Source organism: Siniperca chuatsi, linkage group LG8 (genome assembly GCF_020085105.1).
Source record: "Siniperca chuatsi isolate FFG_IHB_CAS linkage group LG8, ASM2008510v1, whole genome shotgun sequence".
NCBI lineage: Eukaryota > Metazoa > Chordata > Actinopteri > Centrarchiformes > Sinipercidae > Siniperca > Siniperca chuatsi.
This window is the reverse complement of record NC_058049.1, coordinates 9,503,079-9,525,890: the sequence shown is the minus strand read 5'-3', so window position 1 is coordinate 9,525,890 and position 22,812 is coordinate 9,503,079. Positions and strand designations below refer to the sequence as shown.

General features: G+C 37.4%; 1 protein-coding gene across 1 annotated transcript; it reads right to left on the bottom strand.

Moving 5' to 3' along the window:
- Window positions 1–728: 728 nt before the first annotated feature.
- Window positions 729–22,583, bottom strand: LOC122880750 (cytokine-dependent hematopoietic cell linker). The gene is made up of 17 exons (XM_044206178.1): window positions 22,578–22,583; window positions 17,229–17,267; window positions 14,516–14,669; window positions 13,360–13,412; window positions 13,211–13,253; window positions 12,019–12,069; window positions 11,888–11,922; window positions 11,773–11,783; window positions 11,599–11,682; window positions 11,261–11,282; window positions 2,025–2,049; window positions 1,861–1,945; window positions 1,750–1,766; window positions 1,579–1,673; window positions 1,380–1,457; window positions 1,136–1,291; window positions 729–1,048 (listed from the first exon to the last, which is right to left on the bottom strand). The coding sequence occupies exons 1-17, from the start codon at window positions 22,581–22,583 to the stop codon at window positions 899–901; spliced, it is 1,104 nt and encodes a 367-aa protein (XP_044062113.1). The 3' UTR covers window positions 729–898.
- Window positions 22,584–22,812: the final 229 nt, after the last annotated feature.

The window sequence follows — 22,812 nt, the reverse complement described above, 5'->3', positions numbered from 1 at the left end:
TGTATCATAAATTAAAATAATATCGGCCTACTGTACATGCTAATCACATTCTGAAACCTGTCTGCATAATGAGTACTTTTACTTTTGAAACTTTAAGCAGATTCTGCTGGTAATACTTTTAAACACTTTTACTTGTATTGTACAGTGTTATAGACCTAATACTTTCGTCAGTAATAACACCTAATTGGTCAACAGTTTAACCGCCGTTCTAAATTAGCATATAGGTATTCTGGTATCCACAGCAACAGTGCTTGCTACAGTTGCTGTAGCAAGTGTAGACTTTTACTTGTAATTAAGTATTTTTACACTGTTGTATTATTAGTTTTAAAGGATTTGAGTTCCACTACTGGTGACTAGCTACTTCATGACTGTAAAGCAGACTTAGTCTAGTCAGACTAGTCAATCAATTAGCTACTTGATTGATGGAAAATTAATTACCTATATTTTGGTAATCGAAATGAAGTTATCAAGCAAAAACGACAATTATAATTTTCTGCTTCCAGCTTCTCATATGTGAGTTTGTTGCTTCTCTCTGTTTTGCATCATTGTAAAGTGAGAAACTTTCTGTTTTGGTCTGTTGGTACAAGACAAACATGCGATATGAAGACATCACCCTGTGCTCTAGGAAATTGTGATGGACGTTTTTTACTATTTTCTGACATTTTAGTCTTAATGATTAATACAAAAATCGAATTAATTGATAATGAAAATTATCATTAGTTGCAGACTTGGATGAAACACATTTTTTATTGACACAAGCAAATACTTTCACAAATTGTATACACAGTCAGCCTTTTCCTAACATGCTCATGATGAACTTTGGTGGATGTTTTGGGTTACATAGTGACTTAATAAGAATCAGATTCCACAGATTATATTTGCTGGAATGATGCGTGTGTTATTGCAGCAGTAGGTCAACATCCCTTTTTGTTACTGGACATGTCAGCACACAGTTTTCTGGGTATCTGCTTCCAGGCATATTTCTCCCACTGAATATTATTGGGAAAATGGAGTGGAACTTGATGATATCTGCCACAGAGTCAAACATCTGAGGAGAAATAAGATGCGAGCTACAGTAAATATAATGCTGAAGAGAGCGTTCGTTGAACTATCTTTTTGAATTTGTCTCACTCACATCATTTGATCGTTGTCCTGTTCCCAGAATGTATTTGCTGGTGCTCTTGATGAACCGAATTTTTACATTGTAAACCTTCTTCTCGTGATAAACAGCCAATACAAAGGGTTCACTGTTGGAGTTGATGGAGCAGTCTCGTACCAAAAATGCCCCATCCTAATGTGGTTAATGTGAGCAACAAAAGAAGTTTAGCTTCAGATATATTCGGATAATTTTTTGATTCATTTCATTTTAGAAGAGATACCTTGTTCACCAGGTGTAAAGCGTGCTCAGCATCTGGTCGATTACAAGCCCCAACATACCAGTCCTCTTCACAGTTGGTCTGTAGAATTCAGTGAATAATGATGTTACATGTATAGACTATTTATACATTTATATATATATATATGTATATATATATATATATATAATTTTTAACCTTTCTTAAGTAGCAGTAAGTATACCTGTTGAGGCTTTTCCAGTGGAACAAAGTCATGTTGGTCAAAGTCTTCTTTAGTTTGAGGCCACTCGTGGTGATGCCGTTTTGATGGCACCCTTTCTTTAAGTAGAAAAGAATGTTGACTTATTGAATCAATAACTGTATAATGATGCTGATGATCTATAACACTACTTACCTAGATTGTGTTGTGAGCTAAATAAAGGAGGAAAGAGCACATGTAAATCAAACATGACATAACATGACATGACGTAATTGTCGTGAAAAGCCTGAGAAATTAAAGTCGCACCTGATTTCTATACCATGAGTATCCAAATCCAAAGAATGTCTTATATTGGTATGAGGGGCTGAAACACTTTCAGCACTCTGTAGACCTAAAACACATTCAATGTTATTACAACTGGCAAGCTGTTTTTAACTACAATGTTACATTCAAAGTTATTTAGCAATTACCTTTGGTATGTGGATTGAACTCTGCCTATTAGAAGTATAAAAAAAAAAGACAATTAGATAAAAACAATATGATGTAGGGAAAGCAACCTCTGTTGTTTTCAAATTCCATTATACAGCCACACGGACTGGAGGTGAGTTGACAAGTGAGAGGTACTGTTTATGGCCTTGAGGAATTCCAATGGGATTTGAATAAACTGGGACTCCTCCGCATTTGTAAGCGATCCAATAGTGCAAGTGTCACTTTGAAACCTTCCAGAGCTGGTATCAGGCTCTCTACCCGGGAAACTTATGTGCTTTGTCATGCCAACAAGATTAACTGCAGGACTGGAAGCAGTCAACGACTTTTTCTTTAATTCACCTGGCTACAAACCAAAGGAAAAGGTCTGAATACACAGAACAACTAGGATTACCCTCTCCTAGGACAGAGACTTGAGTTCTTAATTTCTTTGAGACTGAAAACACGTCACATCCAGACAATTAATAGAATCAAACAATCTATCTAGTATGTCAGTCTCAGCCTCTCTTCCCCTTTTTCTCTGTCTCACACACACACCCTCTTTTTCTCTCACACCCTGATGTGACCGCAGATAAGATGCCTGCCAGACCCCGTCATAAATGTGAAAGTGCATTCCTGTTATATTGCTTCTTTTAGCCAAAGTCTGCATTAATACAAATTAGTGATCCAATCAGTTAGTAATCCAGCCAAAATTACTCAGCACGTTTTCCTGAAGAATAATCCAACTACGATATCTGTACGATGTAAAATGAATTAAGTATGCATTCATAGATTTAATACCTTGTTTACCATGTGGCCACACTGCTAATTAGTGACCACAGATAATGGGATGCATTTATGATTTTGTGTAAGTTTGTAGTTAGTATATTGGGTGATCAAATTTACTGTTGTTCAACCTGCTATCGTCTTATTAGTAATATTCAATTTATGTTTTGATAGTCAAGCAGTTAGGAATATTACGATTGAACCATGTTCTGAAATATGTGTGATGTTTGCTGCTGACAACATATCAGATTAGATAGTTCCATAAAAGTAGAGGAAACCACATTTTCTCTTATGAACAAAAGAATTTTATTAGTTATGAGGCGTACAGCAGTTTGAGCGAGAAAGATCCATCCGCCGCCCCCAATACACGCCCTGAATAAAAACCGTTAGATTTGCCTTGTCTGACACTCTTTTGTTACACTTTCTTCTTTGTTTCTTCGTCACTGCGTTACCCTTATATTTTGTCTGCGTTACTATTTCTTTGCTCGCCCACGTTTGAACTAGCTCTTAGTTTCTCCAGAGTTTTCTTTTCTTGCATTTTTCCTCTTGCGTATATTTTAACCTTAGTGGAAGGAAGCCTAATTTATTCTTTTGTACTTGAGTCAGTCTCACTTTGATAATAACTTTGAAAGTAATGTCGAGATTATTTTCAAGTTTATCTAAACAAGTTTAGTTAAAGAGAGGAAGTTTAGCAGAGCTTCTATCCGTCTCCAGCTACCACGGATCAAGCTCAGCTCGTATACAGTGCCGACTGCCATGAACAATTCTTATGGCAGTATTTGCCTCAAAGTCCAGTGGGTAGCCTATCGCCTCACCTTCGTCTGAAACTACACTGCAAAAGTAAGCAAAAACTACCATCTGCTGCTGTGATAAGAGCTGATGTGGTCTGAATTCTTAAATTTAAGTCTTAGAGAAGTTGGATTGGTAACCTAGCGTTTATGGAGCCAGGGCAGCGACTTTAAAATTTTGCACTGAAAACAAAACCTGAACTGAAAAGGAAACATTGGCATTGAAACATTTGTAGACATTAAAAATTATTACATTTAATTTTGATATTTTTTGCGTTCTGATGTGTTTTTCAATGACAATGTTCTGATTTTTCCTCATGTCTCATGTTTCTGTTTCAACTTTCTGTCACCGTTTTTGGGGTGGAGAGGAGGGATCTGAGGGGAGGGGGCAAGGAGAGCATGAGTTACATATAATCTGAACACTAAGGAGAGAACGTCACGCTTCCTGAACCCGTCGTCCAAACCTACGGCAATGGCTTCCAAAAGTTCACCGGGAACTCTCAAGCAGCAAGTAAATCTGTTTCCCTCTGCCGTTGCTTTCTCGCACAGAACTCAAAGTTCATAATTCATAGATACCAAATACTTGATTGTGCTCCTTGTAGTCTCTGAGATACAGCCATTTTCTTATACTGTATTTAGTCTTTGGACTACTGTTTTTTCCTGAAATGGTGTAGAATAAGCAATACAAATGCAGGGATTTTTTATTATTTTCAGTACACACATGCAAGGGGCTCCTATCTACATATTCCATATAAATAAAAGTTGCACACAACTATTATTAGTCATACAGCAGGTGAAAACATTCACTTGAGGAACCTTTCTCTCTTAGTTTCAGTGGGGTTCAATGCAATTTCAGGAAGTATGTCTGTTTGCTTCTGTTAAACCTCAGATCTTGCTTTTTTGAGATAACTACTGACACTCAAATACATACAGGAACCTCTCTCTCTCACACAAACACACACACACACACGATGAAGAGAAACTTGCATAAACCAATATGGGCACTAAAAAAAAGGAATTTCCAAATATTGTCCTTTGAAGTAGCAGGTGGCTTGTCTGTTTCATTAACTGAATTTAACATTTTAACCTACTGATCTGCTGGGTTCTCACGACTCGGGTCAGAGGATTCACAGTGCGAAGGATAGTTGTGATGAGGAATTTGGGAGGATTGACAATTTATCAGGGAAACAGCTAGATACTGTTACTGACATGACAAATGTGAAACATGGAATCAAAGAGGTGTCCCTGGATGAAGACGACAACACATCAACTTCTGACCGTGACCATTCTGATTTTGAACGTGTGTAGTAGCATGTAGTATGTAGCTGGGTCTAGTAGTATTTTACTCCTTTCTTTTTTCTTTAAAGTCCAATTTTAGCTGCTCTGCACTGGCTTCCAGTAACATTAGGAATTGATTTAAGGTCCTCTTGTCATGGTTTTGGGTTTTTGTCCTGTTTTATTTGTAATATTCTCTCTTCCTCTTGTGTCTGGTAGTTTTGCTTCCTGTCTTTGATTTGCTTTCATTGTTTTCACCTGTGTCAGTTGGTTCCACCTGTGTCTCATTGTTTCCCCTACCTGAGTGTATTTAGTCTGTGTTCTTCGGCAGATCGTTGTACCTCTGTCAAGCGCCCTGGTTCATTGTTTCCATTGTACCTTGCCTGTCTGTGGATTTTGGATTTTGCCTGCTTGCCATTGGACTTGTGTTTCTGTTTTGGACTGCTTACCTGCCAATTCAGTGAAAGCCTTTTGTTGTTAATAAATAGCGATCAGCTCTGCCTGCTAGTCTGCGTTTGCGTCCTGTTCCCTGGCATTCCCTGTTTCCCGGCTTGACTAATCTTAACACCTCCTCCTTATATACAGAGCTCTTAAGTGCATATGCTTTGCTGCTTGCTCTCGCCTCTGCTTGCATTCTTTTGCTGATATTCTTGTTTGTTTTTTTTTCTGCTAGAAATTATGAGCAGTGGCTCTTGGATACTTGTAAATCATTGGGACTGTAATTTATTCAGATATAGTAAGCTACTGCCATATTTTCAACACTTTTGTGACCTCTCAGTGCAACGTGAATGCGGCCTACCAACAGCACTGCAGTGACTGGATACTTAGCTAAAGCTAATTAGCAGCAAAATGCCTCCCTTCTCCACAGTCGACCTCCACAAACTTCTACAGAAAAATGCAGTGCTGGAAACCAAAATCCACCGGTTAGAAGTAAATGTGGAAGTGAATGGACTATGTGGGAACGACATTCCTTTACCATGGACTCAAAACAGTGGACACGAGCATGCTAACACATGGCTAATTAGCACAGACAAGACTACGAAGAAACAGGAGGGCTGTGTACCGGGTAATAAATCTACAAGTGGTAGTCCTCCCTGGAACTCTTGGTGCAAAGCCTAAGAGTAAACTTCCCTGGGAAATGGGAGGACAAGTAACAGGCCGAGCCCAGCGCCCTGAGATTTGTGATGCAACTGGCTGGCCTGCATTATCATCCAGGCAGAGCGCCTCTCGCCCCCTGTTCTAGCCGTGGACAGCTGCAAAAGAGAAAGTTAGCAACAACCAAGTGTGCAACTGGGGAACAGATTTGCACCACTGTTGCAGGACCCTGGATTGCCGTCTGATGGATAACATCCCATCGTCACGCAGCAGGACTGAGAGTAAATCAGCCAATGACTGGGCCTCAAACTCTGATTGTGGGTGGTTTTGCTGTAAAAGATTGAAAAAGCATGTGCAGTGAGAACACCAAAATGCTTTCCAAAGGATATGGTCTCTGATTTGGCAGAAAGAATCCTGCATATCGTGACTGCACATCCAACTGTGGAAAAACATCATTGTGCACATATGGACCAATAATGTTGTGGAAACAACAGTCTGAAGTGCTTAAATGGGACTTTATTGATCTGTTGAACACAGTCAGCTCTCTGAATGCTGAGGTGTTTATCAGTGGCCCTTCACCACCAAGAGTTGAGAGATTCAGCAGACTGACACTAAACACATGGCTCTAAACTGCATGCACCATCCATTCAGTGCACTTTATTGACAATTTCAACTTTTTTTTTCTGGGACCGCAGACATCGTTTTAAGGCAGATGGACTTAACAAGTCAGGAGTAAAATTGTTCATCTCTAACCTATTTTACTTCCTGCGTCACCCATCTGTTCCCCCTGGAAAGGACAAAAGACAAGAGGAATCAAAACAGGAGGAAGACATAACACAGCGTGGCAGAAACCTTGAAAGAGAGCCACCTCAGCCCCCTGCCTGAAGGGAGCTTTAATCATGAAACATCAGAGCCGAGAGGAAGAGTCTCCACCCCCCTCACCAACAACCACTGGTGAGAATTCACCTTCTTCAAACCCCATCCAGGTCACCCTCTTCTCTTGGAGTTCACTGATCAGATGAAAGAGCTGGTCACTACTAGAACCAAACTTCCCCCCACCCCTTCCCTTGCTCTACTTCCATTTTCTCGCCCCTAAAGCCCCCTGAGTGTCCACTTCCACCATTGGCTTTAAGTCCTCAGCCAGTTATAATACATTTCATCAGAATCATCCTCTGTCTCCCCAGCCTGATAAAAGTACAGCACGAGGAGTTGCTTGTGACTCCTCGTTTCTCATTTCACTTCTCGACCACTTAGATCCTCAAAGCTCTGCCTTTTATCCATCCCTCAAACTCAAAACAAAAGGTGATCATGCATTCACTGTTTAGCCCCAACCTCTGGAATCAGCTTCCTCAGTCTCAATCTGATTTGCTGAATCTTTGGACTGCTTTAAGTGGCTTCTAAAAACCCATCTCTCTTTTTATAGATCTCCATCCCTGTCATATTTTTTGGTTTGTCTCAGTTTGGTTTTGGGCTGTGTTTTTGTATTGTAAAATCTTTATTTATTTTTGCATGTGTGTGTGTGAAGCACTTTGTAACTGTTTTTTAAAAGTGCTATACAAATAAATATACTCACTTATGTAAGTGTATTAAAAAAAAATTTAAATTAAAAATACAGCAAGCTCTTAATTTCATGTTTTTAACTGAAACTCGGTTAGACCAAGATGACCAAGATTGTTTAATGATTCCCTCCAATGCAAAAGATGTCTCATGCTTCTTTTGAATATGTGGCTCTTCTCGAACTATATTTCTAAATATCTACAGGCCATAATAATCTATAATCTCTATTGATGTTGACTGTGTAGTCATTGTTTGTGATTTTACAACCTCCAGGACAGAGGGCCTAAAGAACTGTTATGTTCTTGATTACTATGGACTGACTCTGCACGTGATGGAGCACACTCTGGACTTAATCATCTCCAAGGGTCTAAACATTCCTAAGGTTGTGGCAATTGATGTTGCTCTCTCTCTGATCATTCCTGTGTTTTCTTTGAGTGTGCTATGTCCGTGTACACAAATGTTCAAACAGAGGTAACTACAAAACGGTATATCAATGAAAGCACCAGTGAAATATTTATTAGGCTTTCTCTTCCACATCTGCCCTCTGTTGGGTCTCAGTCTGAGCTTGTACTTCAATAACTTCTAAAATTACCAATGTTATTGATGCCATTGCACCCATTAATAATAAAAATAATAATAAAACTTTATTTATAGAGCACTTATCAAAACAAAGTGCTTCACAGAGAGAGAAATAAAATACCACAGTGAATGATAAAATACACAAAAAACAATCAAATAAACAGACAGCTCAGGTAAAATAGGATATCCTCCTGATATAGGTCAGCGCTCAGCATCAATCAGTAATGTTAAAAACCACAAAAAAGGCCTTCCACAAAAAAGGAAATCTAGATGAAGTCATGGACTCAGACCTGAATTTCAACAGCCACATTAAAACAATTACAAAGTCACTACTACCACCTTAAGAAGAATTAAAGGACTTATGTCTTAGCAGGATTTGGAAAAACTGGTCCATGCATTTATCTTCAGTAGACTCAACTACTGTAACGGTGTCTTTACAGGTCTTAAAAAAACGATCAGACGATCAGATATGTACCACATATCTGGAACAAACTCCCAGAAAACTGCAGGTCTGCTGAAACTCTGTTCTTTTAAATCAAGGCTGAAGACTTTTCTGTTTAACGCTGCCTTTTATTAAATCAAATATTGATTAATTTCTTACACTGCACTGTAACTTTTAATCTCCTGTTTGATCTTGTTTTATTTTCTGTTTAACTCTTTTTAATTGAATTTAAATGTCTTTTTATAATGCCTTATGTTGCTTTTATGTTTTATGTAAAGCATTTTGAATTGCCTTGTTGAAAAGTGCTATACAAATAAACTTGCCTTGCCTTGCTTTGCTTTAATGGGCTAGGACCAAGCTACATTGCTAATTCCCTTAACTATTTGCCTTTAAGAACACTGCGATCATCTGCTGCTAGTTTATTGGAGAGTCCCAGCAACAGCAGAAAGAAAATTGGGGGTGTAGCCTTTGCCAATTACCCTCCAAAGCTAAGGAACACACTACTTAGAGATATCAGGGAAGCCAGCTCGCTAAACGGTCTCCTGCCTCTAATGCCACTTCATAGTAAATGTTTCGAAGCCTTCCATAACAAGTAAGTAACAGCTGAAGTCACAGAATAGCTGAGGCACCCTACGTATATAATCCCACCCCTCTTCCAAGCGTGTGGGAGAAACTATGGTGGCTGCGAATCTCGCAAACACCCTATCTAGAGCCAGTGTTTGGTTTGTCCATTTTGGGCTACTGTAGAAACATGGCAGTTCAACATAGCTCCCACTGTAGATATAAAGAGCTCATTCGAAGGTAATGAAGACACAACAATTCCTATATTCAGGTGATTATATACTAATGAAAACATACTTATGAATATTATATTCCTGCCTTGAGACTGACTATTAATACATGGAGTAATGCATTTATAAATACAGTTTCTCTTTATTGTGTGTGTGTGTGTGTGTGTGTGTGTGTGTGTGTGTGTGTGTGTGTGTGAGGGAGGGAGAGAGGTTCCTATATGTATTTGAGAGTCAGTAGTTATCTTAAAAAAACCAGAAGCAAACAGACATACTTTTTGAAAATAAATTGAAGCCCATTGAAACTAATGGAGAAAGGCTCCTCAAGTGAATGTTTTCACCTGCTGTGTGACTAATAATAGTTCTGTGCGACTTTTATTTATATGGAATATATAGAAAGGAGCCCCTCACATGTTTGATAATAAAAATCCATACAGATTTCTTTGCTTATGCTAGAGCATTTTCTACCATTTCAGGAAAAAACAGTAGTCCCATGTGCCCAAAGACCATATGATAAGAAAAACTCACTTTTCAGCCAAACAGTTTGACCGATATTGAAAATTTCTTCAGATTTGTGCTTAGGCAAGCTGAGAGAACACTTCCACCAAAGGAAATTCAAAATTTCAGTTGCGGATACAAATAGGTTAATCCACTGAAGATATAGAGTCATAAAGTTTTTATGAAAGTTCAAGTATGAGGAAATTGTCAGTGTGTTACAGTGGCCTTTGAGGTGACTTTCCCTGTCCAGTAATGTATGTTGACACGACTTCAATTGTTATATGGTCATATAGAAACATTTTGAGTCAGTTAAAAGTTAACTTTAACCCGCCCGGTTCTATGTGAGAAAACAACACCATTGTGCCCAGGCCTTATAATGTAGGGAAAACCCTGCTGTTTATTCTGGCATCATGTTGGTTAAAATGTTGTACGATATATGGACATAACCTTAACATTAACATAGTTTTTGCTGACCTTGATAAGTTGATAAAGTAATTATCGTGACAGGCCTAGCCATAGGTTTGCTGTGATGCCAGAGGCTTCGGAGCAGCTGAGAGGACGGCTGGTTCAGGAAGAGTGACGTTCTCTCCTTAGTTTGTAGATTATATGTAAATCACGATCTCATGTTTCCTTTTTCTATTAAGGTTTTGTTTTCAATGCCAAATATTATTTTCAATGCCAAATTTTAAAATCACTGTCATTCGTTCCCTGTTATATCTGAAATCAAATACTCCTTTTCACTATCGCCAAACCAAATAATCATTTCTAATTTTCAATTTAAAAGACCCATTTCCTGCATTTATTTGATTCTGTTTTCCCGCCATTAAGTCATTATTAATCTTGCATTTATTCATTTGTTAATACACTTGACTATACATTCTGTAAATGTTCATTTATTGCCAAGTTTTTGTCTGTTAATCTTTCTTCAAAGCAGAGACTAATGATCAATGTATTGAGAATTCACAACTCAGGTTATAATATGCTTAATTTGATTTCTTTAAATTTTCCTTCAAATGTAGGTGGGGCCCTCAATTTTACATTTTTTACATTACATTACATTTTTAAAGTAGTTATACCGCTACAATGGCAACATAGTATAGGAGTCCTTTCTAGTCAGGTTACAAGTTTAATTGTGTAGAATAAAATATAATTTACAAAATTCTAAAAATGAAAATAGCCCAGCTGAAAGCGCTAATTGATTATTGATTTTAGAGAAAGGATTGATACATGGAAGCAAGTAGATAACAGGAGTAGACACCATTACAAGACATGGTGTAGGAAATAAAATATTATTATTATTATTATATATTATATTATTATTATTATATAGTATATAATAAAATATATTATATATTGTTATTATTATATGATAATAAAATCATGAAATAGATAGAATTAATGATTGAAATAGTGCTGCATGTTTGACTACTTACTTTTTTAGCTGCGCTCTGTCCACTGAAATGAAAAAGGGGCATCATTTATACATAACATCACAATATGCTTTATCAAAGAAAGCCTCAGGCCTTTTCTGTGATTATCTTTCTAACCAGCAGATGGTGTCACTGCTACACTGTACAAACTGTAAAGTAAGAGGGCCTCCTTTCACTTTCCAACTTCACATAGAGGAAAGGGTTACAAAGGGTCGAGGTCTACTACAGAAAAATAAAACAACAACAGGGCAGACGCTAACTGGGACAAGTGATGGTCTGTCTACTTGCTTCCTGTTCAAATTCCTGTTCAAATTAGAGTGGAAGAGTAAAACAATACTCACTTTCTCCTGCAGGGTTCGTGTAGACTCAGTCCAAGCAAGCGATTTAGTAACTCCGCGGTCAACGGTGAAGGTGATGGAGAGTGACTGGAAGATCACAGACTTCAGCTATAAGTCCTTTCATAACTTATTTAAACCCCAACAATGAATAACTTGAATAGTAGTTGAGCAAATTACCTGTGTGAGCGCTGTGATTTTAGAAAGAGAGAAAAGTGATCACCTATTTTATGAGTTGCAATCAACATGATTTATTGACACAAAAACAGAGTCAACAATACACCGAGCTGTTTACCTGGTCTCCTGGCTCCACAGGTGGTGACCTCTTATCTGTAAGAGCAACATGTGTACATGTGTATATTTTGGGATGCTTCTGAGGCCAGGATGGTGAAAGTGAGTAAAGTTAATTCTTCTAAGTTGTTTTACCTAATCTGGTCTTTCTTCTGCCTGGCTTCAGGTCTCTATTTACAGCAGGCCCTGTGTTTAAAAAACAGAATGCAGATAAGTGACTATGTATAGTGTGCACTTACTGAAGTACTGCTCTGAAGTATAATTTTGTGGTTGTGGTACTCAATCCCTGAGGGAAATGTATACGTTTTAGTAAACTGCAGGGCTGTAGTTACAGATTACTTTACCGAATACAGTATGTGTTTTTTTAAACTGAAACATTTAATCCCACAACTGACAATCAAGGATTCAGCGGAAGTGGTGATATGGTTACTAGTGTTTTAGTCTCATAGATAAATAAATGTGTAACATAAGAATTTTAAGGTATTCATATTCTGGTGCTGCAGACAAGGAGACATAAAGTCCAAACAAGTAGGCAAAGGGAAAGAATTAATTTATGTTTATGATTTAAAACGTATTGCCCAGCCCTTATGTGCATTTGTACTGCTGTGTAAAGGTCTTAAAAAAGGTCTTAAAGCATTGATTTGAAGTGTACAGATACCCTAAACCGAGACAAATATCTAGGTCTTTAGCTGGTAGATGCTTGAAATGTGTTCACTAGCTAGTTGTTAACTTAACTCTCTGCCTCTTGTACTGTAGTGTACAGGGGATTTATTTATTTATTTTGCTGAAAACAGCTGCCTAGGAAGGTTGAAAAGACTGAACCATGCAGGAAATGTGCTGTAAAACCTATACAATGAACTAAAAGAGACTAAAAAGCTCTGCAGAAGTGGGTGATAATTCTCAGTGTTTTCAGCACTATCAGCGACCCTGTCACATTCCGCAGAGTCATTAATGTCAAATCTTAAATAATGCAGGTTAAGTGACCCTATCTAACTTTTGCTGAGCGACAGCCTGTGGCCAAGTAGAGAAAAGTCATAAAGTCAGTGAACTGACTCAGTAATGTGTTTTACACCGTTTGCTAACGTCAGCTAATATTAGCCACCATAAGCCACTGGTACAAGGCCAAGTAAGGCTTTGGCAGCAAAACCCCTGAGTGTATTGAATGAAACAACTGTGTGTTGTATTGCTTATGTATTTAACTTCAGAATGTCTTATTTATTTTTTCAAAAGTTACATAGTTGCGCTTGATTTGTTCCACGACTACTTTCACAGAATATCTTAACCACAATAATCAAAATTCAGAGTCTGGAGAGTTTTGTCACTTTACCTGAAGTAAGTGGGATTTCTCTAGGCAGGATGTTGGAGTTCTGCTGATGGAGTGGAGAGCAGAACACAGCACATGAAATATAAGCAGACATTTACAGTAGTGCAGTTGTAATGGGACATTCATTTAGAGAAAACAAAATAGAAACCTACAGCAGACACTGATGAAATACTCTGAGCCGATGATGACCTTGGAAGACCCCTGTCTTGAAAGCAAAAGAAGTTGTGATGCCCACAGTCTTATCAGCGACAGTAATGATAGTAGTTTCAATAGTTCCAGTGTTAGTTGACAGTTTAAACACTCTTTGAGTCTGTATCATTCTTGTAACTCGGTCGTTGCCAGTCCCAGCAGTGCGCTGCAGCAGCAGCAGCAGGCTGTATTGATTACAGAGGGAGAACACTCAAAGTGTGAACAAATTTAAAAGCCACATTCAGTATAACGCTGTAGATGTGCAGCTGTGAGGCCCCTGGCTGTGGGCCACATCCATGCAGGAGAGTAAAGGGAGTCTATTCACACTACATGCTTCCCTCACTCCCCCTTCGTCTCCTGGATAATTGTAATCTCCCGCAGTCTGACTCAGCCAACAGATGGCCCTGGAGACCCACTGGCAGATCATGCTCACTCAGCATGAGCTCTCTCTCTCTCAGATCCACACCGCTTTCATTCTCACCACAGTTTTGTGGTGGAGCTGTTATTTTTTCATTCTAATTATATGTTCACCAGAGCTTCTGTGTGTAGTGAAATGAAACATTCTCACCCGCATTGTGTTATCTGTGTAAACACTTATTTAAGTTGAAGTTTGGACAAGTTTAAAAGTTAATGCTTAGGTTTTTTGGATATAGGTTATTTTATTCATGGATTGTATGTGCTATATTTTATTTTTAATTTAAGGCAGACAGGAGCAATGAGAGTAAGACAAGTGGTGACAAACCAATCAATGGTTAAGTTCACACCTACAGATGGAATGAATTACTTAATAAACAGAGCGACCAAGATGGCCATTTTGTGGTCTACACTGAGCTTCACTGTCAACAAGGTTATGATATAAAGTATGTACGAAAAAGAAATGCAAAAAGATAAAACATTGAAAATTGATAAAACACTACCAAAAACTAATAAATGTTTTTTTTACTAATTTGAAAAAAACTTGAAAACTTAAACCACAAAACAAAACAGAAACAAAACAAAACTTAAGACATTTATAAGGACTAAATGAAACTAAACCCACGCTAAAATCTTAGTATCCTCAACTGTAATTGAAATGTGAAAACAACATGAAATAAGAGCTGTGTGAATGTGAATGACTACCTGCATACTCTCTCTCCTCATTTATGGGCCTTGCAGGAAGTATGCGCACATTCAGCACTTCCTCCTGGTCATCCACCACGTCGTACTCAGGCTCCATGACGCTGTTGTAGTTACCACATGTTTGATTTCTGTTCCTATCTATCCTGCTGCGATCCTGTGGAGAGAAAATTGCAGTTTCTTAAAATCGGAGGTACTAAGTGTAAAATAGACAAACTTCGTAAACCTGGGACTTTGTAAAAATTGCATATTAGTGCTCAGATGTCTGAGACTCAATCCCATTGTCAAAATCATTACATCACATTTATTCAATACAATAAACAATCCTACAATATGTCAAAAGGCAAAAAAATTGTCATCTCTTTTAACGCTGAGCTCTTAGGACAAGAAAGACTGCTTTTGATAACAATCTAATTCTGCATTCATTGACTTATTGGAAAGAAATGTACTAATCGGCCTTAAAAACAATCAAATCAGTAAAGCTTGCAGTCACTTTTGAGTAGAAAGCTAGATCCTATATATGTATATACAACACTAATAAGCACAGGAAGTTACTATGAGGTGTTGCAACATAACCCACTGATTCTCTCAGAGGGATTTTCTTTTTTAAGCTTCAGTCTTTACAGTCACCAAGTAACTTTGACATACACATTTATAGTCATCCACAGACCAAAGTGACACAGTGTTAAAGAAGAAACATAGTCTATTTCTGTGAATTAATGGCACATGAAGCAAAGTGCATTGTGAGTGTTTGGTATTTTTGTGCACCTGTGACGAAGCTAGAAAAAAGGGAGAGATTAGGATGAATACATTATCAGTGGGTGCATCAATCATGGCCAATCAAACCAGCTTGTCCCATTTAATTTAAAAGCTGTTTGCTCCACATCAGAAATGGTTCTTTTGTAAGAAGAGGAGAGTCCAGATTGGCGTTTTTGTCCAGCAGGTGCAGCGTCACATCCGGGCACGTATGCAACACCACGAACATTTTGCCAAAGGCAGGAAATGTCTCTTTTTGGAAGCCCAGGTTCCATGTTTTTCACACAGGATGATGAACCCCGAGAGTTTATTTTGAAAGACAATGTTTGTCTGTGTATGTGTACAACTTTTTATATTCATCTAGTTTGTGTAGCTGAAGCACTTATTTCATTATCCAGGGAAAATGGTGGAAAAAATGTCTTTTCAAAATAAAACGTAAAAGTTCAGGTTCTTATATTGCAAGAGGTGGCTGAACAAGAGTGAGTCAAGCTATCTGGTAGAGCTGAAAAATGTCAACATTTTTACATACTTAAAAAATTGCAATGCCCAATGTAACTGTCCCTAATTGACCAAACCAAATTATAATAAATAGGCCTGTTAAAGAGTAAGTAGAAGTAAACTTACTCTATACTTGCATTATATGTGTATATTCTGTGTTAGATTTGAGGTGAATTTATTATGATATATTGTCATAATGTTTAACATTTTTAATACAACATGTGACATTTGGAGGCAGAATTTCTCAAAATATGTTTTATTCTGCTTTATGTGGATGCTAATTACATTCTGGTGGAAAGGGCACTTATAACTTGCCGACCAAGGCCACTTTCTCGCATCAACAATGCCTGTTACATCGTTGAAGATTCAACAATTTAACAAAAACATTTCTCAGCCCTTGTATACTCAAATTGAGCACATTTTTGCCTCTTGCACTCATCTCTCTATTTAGAGACAGAACAGGGACACTTGCAGTCTTCAGATGGTGCAGAGATCAAATCAACCAGAAGGGTTGTTGTTGACAGTTACTGCTGGTAGGGAATCTGTTTTTTTTACCCAATACAGACTGTGCCTTACAATTAAATTTAACAAAATTTCATTTCTGATAAGCATGTGAACTTCATCCTTGTTATAGAGAGAGAAAATAACATTAGTGCATAACCTAAAAGGAGTTCATGTGATTTTGGAAAGTCAATGCAAGGGAGCCTAAAGCCAGAAAAATTACATCAAAGTAAGCACTTTATACCTTGTGCCATAGCTCTGTGCTGCATTTCTGAAAAGCGTCATGAGCCAACGATTTATAAAAAGTACATCATAAAAAGCATCTGAAGGTAATGGCAGGTTTCCCAAAAACAGTGTAACTACCCATCTGTTACACAATGTGTGTGTAGATTAAGAGGGTTTCATTAATTACATTAATTTCACTATTTCACTGTCAGAGCTGAGTGTATAGTCTACAGTAAATATGCACCTAATATTCATAACCACAATAAGACATTTATGTGGAATGAAAAACGACTGTTTTAATTTTCTTGACATGAATGTTATTTCCTAATGTTACAGCCTCAAGTTTTTAGCTTTGACCTATAATAAATGTATTCAAATGACATTCAAATATTATTAATCTAATGAGCTTTAGTGAGTTTGAGAGATGATTATTGTAATTAATTATAATTAGTTAGACTAAATACGTTGAAACATATTTCATAATTTAACTTCAAAAGGAACATTGATGCCACTAAAAACAACAGTTATTAATTATAGTAAAAATACAGAGAATAGTCCTGTCTGCTCTGAGTTGTTCCTTGCTGTGGACTAACAATGACAGAGCAGAATCTCACTCTTTACTCATTTCTGTGCTAAAAGGTAATTACAGTAGAGTCTGCAAACTCCCAAAGTTTCCCCGGGAACATTCATGTGGAACCATCAGGGAAACGCTGTGGATACGGGCACCATAACTCACCATTATCACAGTAGACTCATGGCTGTTCACTCTCTGCAGCTAACGAGTGGGTGAAACAAAAACGAAAAACATCATTAGTTTGGTGCTCTGCTAAAAAATGTGGCCTTCCAACACAATTCGTCCTTGGACTTTTCTTCTTCAACAATTCCACATGCAGAAGACTGAGGTCTTTATATACAACTAAACAGAGCTGTTTGTGGCCAATTCTCACTCGACTCCTCAGTTTGTTGACCTAAGTCACATATTTTTTTACATTCAGTGGAAAGAAACTGTATCTGAATTTATTGTGAAACACATTTTTTTTAATATTAGCAGATTTATTATTTTATTTTTGACATAAGCACCTGGGTTGTGAAAAGATCCTCCTAGTTCAAACAGAAGGACAGATGCTGAATCTGATGAAAAAAATCTGATGTATTTGGTTAATCTTCCCACTGAGTCTCCATATTAAGTAGAACTGCTTCTCAGTAAAATCTGAATTTAGGTAAACACTATGATTTAAAAAATCCATATTTATTAAGTGTTCCTCCTGCAATTATGTCTTCCTAACTGATAAATTATTTAACTTCATATGAAGCTTTTGCTGTTACAACTTTGGATATAATTTATTAATTAAACCAATAATAATAATAATAGACTTGCATTACAAAACCTTTCAAAAAAATTCTGCAAACCTTACAAGTAATCAATATAATTACAAAATCAGTTCTACTTTACTGGTGTTGAAGAACGTCACTAAAGATGTAAGGATTTTAGTTTTATCTAAATTTAATTGTTTGTATACATATTTATCATTCAGTACTTACAGTGAGCCTTGTAACTTTTGAAAGAAATAACACAGTTTTCTTCTTACAAAGTAAAAGTTTGTTTCATAAGCAATAAAACACATCTTTTTTCAGTTCAATATAGTCAGGGGGTTTTGCAGCTACAGACTTATCTGGTCTGATATGACTAGTAGCTAATGTTTGGAGAGATATGTCTGTGTAACTGACATTACTGTGTCTTTATGACTCTTCTCTGCATTACTTTGACGATACGTTTTAACACTATCCCGTAATTGTCACTTGTGGTCACAGTGGGTGCTGATCAGCAACCGATACATAGTTTTGCTTTAACAGAGTGGAGCAGCCAATTAACACAATTATTAATAGAATTAATTGCCGACAGGTACAAAATCAGGTGTCATCATCACAGTGGAGGAGAAAGATGCAAATTGTGAGACATATTACACAACAAATTCAGTTAAAGATATAAATCTATCAGTAGACTGAAGGAGTTTTATATCAGTAGACCAGGAAGTAATAACCTACTAGTATAAGTAAATAAATATTAGTAAGATGCATACAGAGCAACAGTATCAAATGTTGCACAAGCAGATATAGCACCTTGGTATTCAGTAGAAGTGTCCTAGTATTCATCTCAGATAAGATAGATCATCTCTGTAAGTAAGGGGAGGAGTGCTGATTTCACCACTTCCTCTTTGCAATATTTATCTTACAGCTACCAAATATCAGCCTTTGAAAGCAGTTTCCAGAGTTTTGTCAAAGCACAGAAATATTTATCCAATTTTTAACCTGGGGATCAATTAAAGTGTTATGTTATTTTTGGATAATGCAGATAGAGTGCCAGACTTTTAGTGGTCCACAGTGTCAGGAATATCAGAGTCAGGAGAGACATTTATTTTTTTTTTTAGTCACATTTGGTAGCAAAGTTCTGCTTCATTAAAGGCTCCAGATCAAATGAACAGAAATTAAGACGACAACGACGCAAGTGAATGGCAAAAAGAGGGCCGCTACACTTTAACATGTGCTCTCTGCACTGAGACTGACACATGGGTCTTGTCACATATCCTCCATTTGTGTAACGTTTGAGCTTTTTAAGACATAATAATCAATTTTTAAATCATGTTTCCAGGGAAAGAGGAAGAGGACGAGAAACACAGGGTCAGGGCCAATCAATCAGTCTTTGATTGACATGTTTTTATCTTTGAATCCCTTTGGCTGTGAAGAAAAACAAAACAGGAAGCAGGAAGGAAACCTACCCAAAATAGAAGTTAGGACATTTAAGCAAAGCCCAAGGTTGGTGAAAATGCCAGGAGACATTAATGGCTAATAACTCACAGTCCCAAATGGGAGAATCAAACTCAGTATTGGATGTGGCACTGTGGTCCAACACTCAGCGGGCCATCTGTCTACTTTGCAGAGCTTACTGGGCCATGGGAAGTGGTGTTAGATGAGACGTATGAAAAGGAAGGAGATTAGATACATGGAGCTAGCATCTGAGGTTGAGCAGTGAGTCTGGAAAATAAACTTCTGCCCCATGGAAATTGGGTGCAGAGGATTTGTGGCAACTCAAACCACCAGACTACTTAAGGATTTGTGATCTGGCTTTGCTGCGGGCATCGAGACAAGTATCGACTGCAGAGAGTGAGAAAGAGCTCAGTCTGAGGAGAGAAACAATATCAACAGGGATCAAACTAGGAGAAACTGTTGATATTAGGATTGTTTATCATAAAATGTTATTCGCTATTGTTGATAATATTCTTGTTGGTGTTGACAAAGATATTTATGTGTTAAATTAGTCCTCTGCTAGTTTGTGTAATGGCAGTAAATATCTATTTATACAGTTCTTTTTAAATCCAGTACTAGATTTGTTTGGTATTTGTGCATCTATTAAATTGGTTCTGTTTTTTAAATTTAGTTCTAAAAAGGGGGGACAACAAGTGTCTTTCTTTGATGTTTTTCAAGTTCATTTGGTGTTAAGTACACAGTATTTCACTTTCACTTGATTTAAGTATTGCAGTGAAGATGTTTAAACTATTATTTAGAGGGAAACACAGTTTAAATGTTTAAATGTATAATCAGTATTACGTACAACTATAGGGATGAGTTTCATGCTTTTTGCTGTCTGATTTATAGCATTTTGTGTAAAAGTGCCCTCCAATACCTAATTCTCACACCCCAGTTCCATATAAGATGAGATGACTGTACATTGCAGTTTATATTATATTGACATTAAATCTATTATCTAAGAGCAACTGGAGACTATTTTAATAAAAGCACAATTCTCAACTCTCGCTGAAAGTACTGCGTTTCAAAGCTTGTCTCTTCTTCCTATTTCCATACTTGTCATTTTCATCTATTTTTACAACTGACTTTTCTACACACTCACAAATACAGCAGTTAAAAGTTGAGAACAATTCTGTTGTTACTTACCTTTTCAGAAGACTTTTACAAAAAGCACACCTGCCTCAGTGGGTGTCCAGTAATTTCTGCCAATTTGGTTGCAAGTATTTGGTTACAGAAATAGATAGTCTGCAGTTTTTCTTTCCCTCCCACAGACATACAAAAAACACCTGGGCTGCTTCAAGACTGACTGTCGGAGTTAAGCAGCCCACTGCAGTAACCCCAAATGACTTCCTGTGTGGTGAATAACTGGCCTATAACTAGAGGTCTTCACTGTTGTTTTAGACAGTAAAAGGTTTCTTTGTGGAGGGCTTCTTATTGTGCATCTGTGCTCTGATTTCACAGGTCTTCATGTCAACTGGCACAAAACATTTTGTTGAAACACTGTTTGTGATCTGGGTATTTTTTAAATGTTGTGTTAGCCTTTGTTGACACGTGTGAGACTATTTTAATGCAACAGCATCGCACATTTTAAATGTGCAAGCTTCTGTACTATATCTGAAAACCAGGCTCAGACCATTTGCTCAGTAAATCAGGGTCAAATGAATCTGCCAGTGCTACAGGTATTTCTCTTAATCTGAGCAGGAACATAGTGACATTTCAACATCTGCTCTGTCAAGTGCAAAAGGAAGCAGAGTGACATTTACTCTTTTCATTAGACCATCACCTGGCTTCATTAATATATCAAACAAGATGAAGATGAACACAAATTCCAATTTGTGACAATATTTTATTCAAGCTTAACCTTTAAAAGTGATATTTCACTTTTAGTATATTTTCATTTTATAGCATAAACACTTAATTTAAGTTTAAATACAAATCTAACTTTATGTTCACATCTTCAGCACTTAGCACAGTGAATAAATGTCCAGTAACAACATAGGTTAATATCAGCATGATGGTTACATGCTATGCTGGTTGATACATAAACCAAAATTCAGACAACGAGAGGCATTAAACTCAAGCCATTAACAGTAGTTATATAACAGCTCAAATGAGACAGAAAAATCTGCTGAATCATGTTGAGAATATTTTCAGCATCGGCCATGAAGCTGGGTTTTATTGGCCCGTGAACAGGGCACACTGACAGTGGTTAGAGATATAGGGGTGAGCATTACTCCTTCTTATTTAAAACCTTGCTGCTAGTCTAGGAAATGATATGGGCGATGTTCTGCTTAAAAGCCTCATTCTCTAACCTTCAAAAAACTGTGACCTCAAATGATATATGCAACACTCACTACGGTTCCTTTCTAACCTTTAAGGGAAATAATAATTTTGGGGTCACTCAGGCCAAAGATTTGTTAATCTACAAATCTTTACACAGTTAAAGGAAAACTATTATAACTTGAAATATATTTTCGTAGCTCCAGCAATTGGTTCTATCAGTATTGATAACATGGTCACCAGTATAATACTGAAATCTCGGAACTTGGAGCCATCTCTAAAAATAGGTCCAATGGGGCAACAAACATGAGCATTCAGACGATCATGTACATTTTGTAAAGAAGCCCACAGTTTAGCTAGATTAGCTTCCACTTTTTTTGGAGGTTAAACCAAAAGGGAGTGCACCTGGGCTTTTGCTAAATAATTACTCATTGCATAGGAGAACCAAAGCTGCCCACAACTTTAGCAAGTACTGTAGGTCAATGTTGAACCAGAAAGTTGGTTGGTAAAACTGTGAGATAGTTCAGGTAACAACATTGCCGTTTGTTTCTCTTCCAAATGAGTTTGACTAACCACGAGGTTTGTTTTCAACTTGTATGATCGGCTAACTGTTTCTTGACGCATCTAACCGAGGTCTCAGCAATTAAGTACTATGCTATCATAACCAATAGATCCGATGGCAGTGCTGCAAAACAAAACCCAAGTTGTAATAAACTGTAGTTTTCCTTAAAAATTGTTATGAAAGCAAAATTACATTTTATTGGGATATTTGGGAACCCCAATGAGGTTCAATATTTTATATTAACAATGCGTCAAATGATTATGAGTAATGTGAATTCTTTCACAGCAGTTCCCCTCAGCTCAACAGAATGTTTTAGCTTTCAGCTAAAACTATAATCTACAACACTGAAAATGTCTGAGATATGTTGCGCAACAGTTCCTAGATTGAGGTAAAATTTTGGTTATTCATGTTGTCATGGTGCTGTGATACAAAACTGACGGTCATATCGGATGACTTCTCTGTGATCAGCGCATAAACTCTAGGCCTGACTTGCCTTTGCTTTTAAACAGAGCAGTACTATGTCAGAGTATCTTCCTGTCTGCAGTGGGTTGAAGGTCTGGCCTCCTCCAAAAAGCGATGCAGCTGAGCACAGGCGCACAAGGTCAGCCTCTCTCCTGTGGTTTCTTCTGCAATGGCATAGCCTGACTTCCTGTGAAAGATTACCATCTAGCCT